Source organism: Eurypyga helias, unplaced genomic scaffold (genome assembly GCF_000690775.1).
Source record: "Eurypyga helias isolate BGI_N326 unplaced genomic scaffold, ASM69077v1 scaffold28274, whole genome shotgun sequence".
Taxonomy (NCBI): domain Eukaryota; kingdom Metazoa; phylum Chordata; class Aves; order Eurypygiformes; family Eurypygidae; genus Eurypyga; species Eurypyga helias.
The window spans coordinates 1-8,251 of NW_010247283.1; the positions used below are offsets into that span (position 1 = coordinate 1).

Consider the following 8,251-nt stretch of genomic DNA (forward strand, 5'->3'; position numbering starts at 1 on the left):
GAGGCTGGGGGTGCTGGTGCCCGCGGCTCAGTGCCCTGCAGTGTGCGTGCAAGGTGTGTGCAAGGGGGGTGTGTGTGCACCGGTGGGAACTGCTCTCCCGTTTGCCGACGAAGGTCCCTGCGTGCGGCGGGGGGGGGTGGTGCCCTGCAGTGTGCGTGCAAGGTGTGTGCAAGGGGGGTGTGTGTGCACCGGTGGGAACTGCTCTCCCGTTTGCCGACGAAGGTCCCTGCGTGCGGCGGGGTGGTGTGAGCGGGGCGGGAGGCCGGGGGAGGTGGGCACCCCTCTCCCTGTGCCGGGTGGGTGTGAGCCGTCTCAGGCACGGGTCGGCGTGCAGTTAAACAGGGTGGGTTGCCAGGCTGGCAGGCGGCAAAGCTGGACTTTGTCCAGGACAAAGGGACGATCCATTCCCACCATGGGAAGGGGCAAAGGGCCCTTAAGACTTGTGCCCTGCTGCCAGCAGGCGGGAGGAGTGGGGACAAGGGCTGCTGGGGATGGAGCTGCTTCTTCCTCACACCTCCAGGCAGGTGCTCCAGGGCTGGTCGGAGTAAAGTGGGCTATAGGGATGCCAGGCAGCTTCCCCTGCCCCGGGAACGCGCTGCCTGCTTCGGTGCCTAGCTCTGCTCACCTGTGCCCAAGCATCCGTCTCCTCTGAAGCGATGGATGAGGCTGGCTCTGCAGACGGAAGGGCTCCTGGTGCTCCCTGGCCAGGCTGTCTTGAGGAACAGCCCTGAAAAGCCAGTACCAATGCTCCCAGGAGCAGCGCCTCCGAGGAGCAGCGCTCCCAAGTGGATGAACACCCAGATCCCAGGGGCCCCTCTGGCAGGGATTCAGATGCAGCCCGGAGAAGCGGAGTTGCGTGCTCTGAGAGGAGTGGGACCACGAGGGCTGGCTCTGCACACCCTGTGACACCGCTGTCTCCTTGGAAAGTGCTTCCCAAGCTCCTTCTGCTCTGGGAAGAACACAGCAGGAGTTCAGCTAATTGCAAACCATTTGTTTGTGACAGCAATAATTGGGATATCAGCGGCGATCGGAGCCTTTGGGAGCAGTCCCTGCCCACTCCCTGCCATGCCCCTCACCGACCATCCCCAGGGATGGATCTGACCCTCCTGTTGCTGTGCTGTTTTGTTGAACGGTGCTCCCTCAAGTGGGGTACACCAGCGGTATGTCCTCTGGCTAATGAGAGTTAATTGGGCAGTCAGTCGCCCCTGAGCAGGTACACTTGACCCTAAAGTGCCACAGAAGGGATTACTGTGTGAACATGGCGTAACGCTGCAGAGAACCTCGAGATTGAAATGTGCTTCTGAAGAGGGGCCACGGGAGTGTTTGCTTGGGATTTCTTTGCAACCATGAGTTTTCTCATGATTGGTGGATCGGAACTCCTGCAGCAACGCCCATTCTTGCACCCGGTGCCTGGATCATTCCCAACCAAACTGCATCAAACTCATTTGGGAATCTGAGACAGCACTTTGTAGCAACGGCATCATCTAAATCACAGCCCAGCTCCTTTCTTCACAGGGGTCTCGGATAAATCAGGGCTTGTTTTTCCAAGCCTTGCTCCCTGGGATGTCAGAAACAAAGCGCCAGGCTGCGCCCATTCTTGCACCCGGTGCCTGGATCATTCCCAACCAAACTGCATCAAACTCATTTGGGAATCTGAGACAGCACTTTGTAGCAACGGCATCATCTAAATCACAGCCCAGCTCCTTTCTTCACAGGGGTCTCGGATAAATCAGGGCTTGTTTTTCCAAGCCTTGCTCCCTGGGATGTCAGAAACAAAGCGCCAGGCTGCGCTGTGCAACCCCCTCCTCACCCGGCAAACGGCCGTTGCTGGAGACCGGGGTAGGTGCAGGAATGAAGGGTCCCCAGTGGAGTGACTGGCTTTGGCCCTTGAAGGGGTTGGGTGGGGTTATATTTTTACACTTTGCAAAATGAAAACCGTAATTTCCGGTGGAGGTGGAAAAGAGACGCTTGGTGAGAAACTGTGCCGTGGAGCTGGGCTGCTGAGATAGCTACAGGAGCAACGTGGCGTTCACCAGAAGGTTCTGCCTCCGCACCCTTTCCCTGCGTCCAAGTGGTGTTTGGAGACGGAGAGGCAGGATGCTCTCCTGGAGAGGAACTCCAGTGGGAGGAAGAGATGTGACCGACCCAGATAAGGAGAGGACAAGCATCCTGCCCTCTGATCTGCACCGCCTGCAGCAAGACGCTTGAGCAGTGATGGCTGCGCAGGTCTCCTGGGGATGAAGAAATGGGCCCTGTGGTGGGAGCAGCCCGAAGGGGAGAGGACCCGCAGCTCCATGTGCCTGCCCAGAGGATCTCCAGCCAGTTCCTGCCCATCCTAGAAGGCAAGCAGCAGCCGTGTCCCAACAGCCCCGGCCCTTTTACAGGGTGTCTCTGCAGTTTTACGGGTATCGTATCACCTGTTTGGGTGATAGAGTCATGGCCCTGGTGGGATTTGTCTGCCAAGAGGCATCTCATTTTAGCAAGGATTGGAAGCTTCCACAGCAAGCTTCGGACTCCTTCTCCCCGGAGAAGGGGAAAAAGGAAGTGCTGTTTTTTACTGTACCTAATAAAAAGCCAACATTTACAATGTGGAAAACTTTCTTTCAGGGCAACCCAAAGCACTTCAGACGTGTTCAAAGGAGTGCGGTGGTTTCAGTTCAGAGATAGCGGCGAAGCGGATAAGGAGCTACCGCAGGGCTGAACCCGGCTGCCGCAAACCAGCCGTCATGTAAGCACTGCCCCCTCTCTGTACCGCCCCCCCTCTGTACCACCCCCCCAACACCGACCGGGAGTGAGCCTGGCAGTAAACGCCCCTGTTCTGGGGCAATCTGGAAACAGAGTGAATGCTGGTGTTTATTGGAAGGGTGGGTGGGTTTTTTTCCCTATTTAAAGATCAGAGAAGCTGTGGATGCCCCATCCCTGGATGTCTTCAAGGCCAGGCTGGATGTGGCTTTGAGCAACCTGGTCTAGTGGAAGGTGTCCCTGCCCATGGCAGGGGGGTTGGAACTGGATGGTCTTTAAGGTCCCTTCCAACCCAAACCATTCTGTGATTCTATGATCAGCAGCCTCCAGGCGAGAGCAGGGGCTCATGCTCAGAGCGAGCCAGGGATAAGCGGATGGGGAAAGGGACTGATGGATGCCTGTGCCAGCAGAACAGGGCAGTGGGAGCACGCAGGGCCAGAGCTCATGTGTTCTGTGAAATCAGGTATTATCTCTGGAGACGGAGTCAGACTCCTGAGTTTATCTGGATATGGGGAAAGCTACACTTTTTTCCCCAGGAAAAAGAGCTTCCTGCTCGGAGCGCTGGAGGCAAACACTGCATCTGAACAATGCTTTCCAAAGAGAGAAACTTCTCAGGGATAAACCTTTCACCCATGAGTCACGTGCAGCTGCTCCTCATTCAATCAGAGCTCAGAGGCACCTGCCCTTCCTAAATAAATCATCCATCCGAGCCAGGGGCTTGTGTGAGTCAGTGCTGCTGCCTGTGTGCCTTCCCTATCACAACGATCATACAAACCAGTGTTTGCTTTATCCGCTAAGTGATCCCGTTGTATTTCCAGACTGGTTACGGTGAAGTCTGTGGAGATTTGTGCAGACCCAGCGGCAGAGTGGGTGAAGAAGATCGTGAAGAAGCTGGACCAGAAAAAGGCTGCAGCCTCCCTGCTTCCACATGATGCCCCCTCGACAGCGGCACCCCAACAGCCCGGTGTTTTTCAGAAACACGTTGGTCTTACCATAACAGCTCCATCTCAGTCCACTGCCCCAGCTAGTGACTCCCAAGGGACTGGCACAAGAGTCTGGGAGAGAACACACGTTCCTGCTGCTGGGATGGAGGTGAGCAGCCAGACCCCACCAGCCGTGCAGGACACCAGCCGGCTCCCTGCAGGGGCGTCCCCCGTGATACGGGAAGGTGATGCCCACTCTGAAGTCACTCCAGAAGCAAACAGAAGTTCCTTAAAATCTCCTCTACCTTCAACAACTGTGGCAGCAGGCATGGTCTCCAGCCAGCCCACCCCATATCCCACGGCACTTGTCCGTGGCTTTGACAACATCGTAGGCTCTGCGGAAGAACCTGTGGGACATACCGCAAATGCTACAGCCGACGTTCGAGACGCGGCTTCTCCCAGCTCACATGCAGACCCCATGGCCATTACTGAAGGATCACACCGTCCTGTACTTCCTACAGATGAATCCCTGGACCCTACAAGTGCAGGAGCCATCGCACCAGACACTGGTTCCAGCAGTGTGAGCTCCGACCTCCCCTCCACCCTGCCCGCAACTGAGATCACCACAGTCCCAGCCACACCGCTTCCACCAGCCACTGCTTCAGCTTCCACTCAAAACTCCACAACAGCCATAGGCAAAGGTCCTTCTGGCCGTACCGACGAGGTTGTCAGTTCCTCTGCAGGTGCTTTTGGTACTAGAACATTCGATTTTTCACCACCTGTAGGAAAGCGAGAGCCCTCGGATACGTTAGTTTTCACTAGTCAAGCATTCTCAGGCCAAGCCAGAGTGCGGATGACTACGGACAGACCAAACGGTCTGCCTCTTCCCAGCTTCTCGTCAAGATCTCAGATGCACTTTGTCATCCCAGTTTCTGTGGTAGGTGGTCTGATGGCTTGCAGTGTTGCTGCTGTATGGCTTTATCTAAAATTCGGCGTCAAAACAGAGGAAATGTCAAGAGAAATGGTACAGGGCTTGCTCTACCAGCATAAGGGGCATCAAAACAATGTCTATCCCATGGAAGTAATCTGAATGCTTTATAGGATGGACATTTTTGGCCTAAACCATATGTGTGTTGCTGCAGGAAAGGTAAGTTTACGCTGAACCTCTGTCCAGTAGGAAGCAAGTCAGGGAATAAAAATACCAGAGAAAACTGATTTTTTTGCAGAGCACAATATCCAAAAATACATCTAATTCGTCACTGACCAACGACGGTATTTTGGAAATAAGTGAAACGCTTTTTTTTCCCATGGCACTGTTATGTACCAAGGCTGTTGCCGCTGTAGAGCTGCTTGGTGGCTCTTTGCCAGGTGGTGGGCAGAAGTGAGTTTCCAAATTGCTGTTGGGAATTTTTCTGCCCCGCTGAGAAGCCAGCGCCCGCTCACCCACGCTGCTGGGCTCGGGCTCAGCCACCTTCAGCAATCTTAACACCAAAACCCACACCATTTGCACTTAGAACTCTCTGCTGCTGCTTCCTTGGCACTTCAGGCTGCTGCTCTGTCAGACCGAGACCCGTGCTGGTGGTCAGCTGCGGGCTGGCTCTCTGCGGCTGACCCAACACCCCGCTTATGCCGGAGCCACGAGGGGTAGCCTAGGTTTCCAGACAGAGGTGATGAAAACCGTCCGATTAGGGGATGGCAGCTCGGATTTAACGTTGGGAAGAGCTGCCAACCCACAATCTATCTCCTCCTTGCAATCAGCCCACCTTCCGCTCCCGCAGCTACGGGCATTTCTTCTTGCAGCCTTAGTCTGAGACCCGGTTCTTGGCAAACCAACTGCAGCAAAACCCTTCTGCCAGCTGATGTGCCCCGTGTCCAGCTGTGTCCAACACCAGGGCCGTGGGTGAAACTTTGCAGATGGGAGAAAACCAAAAAGTCACCCAAGAATTTTGCTATTCCTGATAACATGGGAGGGGGTTTGCTGTTCTCTGCCAGCGCAAAACCCAGGACACACGCCCTTGGAGGAGCTAAATGCAATTCCTGATTTAGGCATCTAGGAATTACTCCACCACAGCGGATGTACCCTCCTTCTGGCCTCATATTCTCTCTAGAAATAAGCACATTTGCTGATCCACAAAAAAAAAATAAAGCACAAAATGCCTGTTCATGGTCCTGCACTTCAGGCACATGCTAGTGCTGGTTTTGGATAGCACCGATCACCAGGCTGTCAAAGCACCGTAACAGTACCAGACCTTTTTTTTTTTTAACCCCAATTGTTATGGAATTTTACACATCCAGACACTGCTCTATGTCAGCTTTATCTTGTGTCTGGGGTCACTCCCTGAAAGCTCTTATTAAACATTGACCCCAGGATCAATTTTTCTGGAGCGTGCAAAGGTCCACACGATATGATGCTTTGTCAGTGGTGACACGTAGCAAGGGTCAGATCCTCCCCTACCCAACCTCGGCGGATCAGATCCCAAAGTACAAATATGCATGCAGGAAAAAAACAAACAAAGCAAAACCACATCATAAACAAGATAACGAAAGCAAAAATGATGGGCCAGCTGTAAAGCAGAGCTAGAGGAAGGAAGCTCATCAGATCCATGGGATCGCACCTTCAGGGCATCTATCCAGCCCTGGAGCCGGAGAGGACAGACTGCAACGGCGTTTGCTGTCTGCCGTCAGCCAACCCCTGATTTCTGTGCCACGCCGGCTGGGGGTGATTCACCTGGAGGGTTTCCTGATTTACCTGCACCCTGGAGGGTAAATTTTATATTTTCCTGATACCTTGGAGGGTAAATCAGTGGGTGTCAGTGCCACCTCTTTGCCCGCCCTGCCTGTGCACGGCTGGGTTGGTGGCCTCGCCGTTCGTGAGACGGTGCACGACGGCATTACTTTTATACCAAATGCTAGAAATACTATTTTTGTAGTAAAGTTTTGTAGCCGTTTGAATGTATGTCATGTCCTTGCTCCTGGAGCATTGCGGGGTTGAGACCTTTCTGGGAACACTGGAAAACACTGTGCCTTGCACGTTTTCTTGCTGGTTGTGGATGGTTTGTGCACATCCATGGGAGCTGGGTGGCTCTCCAGGCAAACGGAGTGGGCGCTCGTCTGGCTACGGGTGAAGCCCTCGGCTTGGAGCGATGCTGGGGAGATGAACATGCACCAGGCAGACCTGATCCCTCCAAGTCACACCATGGTATTTGTAAGGTGGCAGCTCCACGGCTGGCTCCCACCTGCCATGGTGATGCTGGCACTCAGCCGGAGGAGCTGCTCCTCCAGCCTGGATCCATCCTTGGGCTCGTGCTGCTCCCCTCTCCTGTTCGTTAGCAGCTGGGGTGCTGGCACCCCTCACGGCAGGAGGGGACCCTCCGTGCTTTACGCTGCACGATGGGCAGCCTGGGCACGGGGTCAACGCCAGTGTAGAGGGACGGGGCCTGTGGGTGTCACCAGCTCCCGGGGGCTAAACTGACGTTTGCTGCAAGGCGCAGTGACTGTTACAAGCTCCAGCTCGCCTGTGTACCGAGTCTGTACGGCCGTGCGCGCGAGATGTATGTTCTGTACCTTTTTTTAGAAGTAAAAGCAATAAAGTCCTCTTGTTAAAAACTTGTCTCCTCGGGAGATTCCTCCATGAGCTGGTGACGAGCCTGGTCCCTGCAGAGGTGCGGAGACGGGCGCGTGTGGTTAAGCACTGTGGGGTAACCCCCGCATTGCCGAGAGCCGGCAAAGCCGTCGCAGCTGGTGCGGCCGGGCTGTCGCTCCACCTCCTCACTGCTGAAGGGCTTCGGTCTTGCCAAAAATTTGCAGGGAATCCATTTGCCTTCCAGGGAGTCGCATCCTGCTAAGGCAATACTGAAGAAGCAGCGGGGTTATTGCTCTGTTTAGGCAAAGCCACAATCAAACAGGAACCCACACAAAACAAACGCTGTGCTCCAAGTGGGTTCTGCAAGGGGGGGAGAAGCCAAGGGCTGAGCTAGGACCTCTCCCACCCCAGCCAGGCTTTGGGGGGCTCTCACGTGCTCCTCTAGCGTCGGGGGAGAGGTGGGAAAGGCGACGCAATGCAGGAGTCAGTGCCCAGGGACACTCCAGGATTGGGGGGGTTGGAAGGAGCATGAGGGTCAGGGATGAGCATCTCCCCTGCATCCCTCCCTCATCCCAGCCACCCATGGCCCCATGCCACACGGCCCCATGCCCCATGCTCCGGCACTGCCAGCGTGCTGGGACGATGACAAGGTCCCTGAAAACTTCCCCCGGATGAATCACCAGGCCAGAAAGGTCACTCTGGGGGTGAGCAGCTCTGCGGAAAGAAAAGCACTTTCTTTTTTCTTCTCTTTTGTCCTCCCCAGTACGGGGGCAGGCGAGGGAAGGAAGGCTGTGTAAACAAGCCAGTCCCACGGCGATGAATCACATCTGACGCCAGACAGTCGTCGGGGGCTGCACCAAGGGAGCGTTTGGCTGCCTGGTCCCCGGGCTGGCTGGTGGCACCCACTTGCCAGCTTTCCTGCTGCTCCCTGGCTTCTCTGTGTCTGACGGCGCTGGGAAAGACCTTGTGCACAGGATGTGTGCAAGTACAAGTACAGGCTGGG

At 55.3% G+C, this 8,251-nt stretch overlaps 1 protein-coding gene across 1 annotated transcript; it reads left to right on the forward strand.

Annotated features, from left to right (window-relative positions):
• Nucleotides 1–2,607: 2,607 nt before the first annotated feature.
• Nucleotides 2,608–4,755, forward strand: LOC104508922 (flocculation protein FLO11-like; the record flags this gene model as incomplete). The annotated part of the gene is made up of 2 exons (XM_010150693.1): nt 2,608–2,728; nt 3,561–4,755. Coding segments are annotated over 2 exons (1,316 nt in total), but the record flags the coding sequence as incomplete, so codon positions are not given.
• Nucleotides 4,756–8,251: the final 3,496 nt, after the last annotated feature.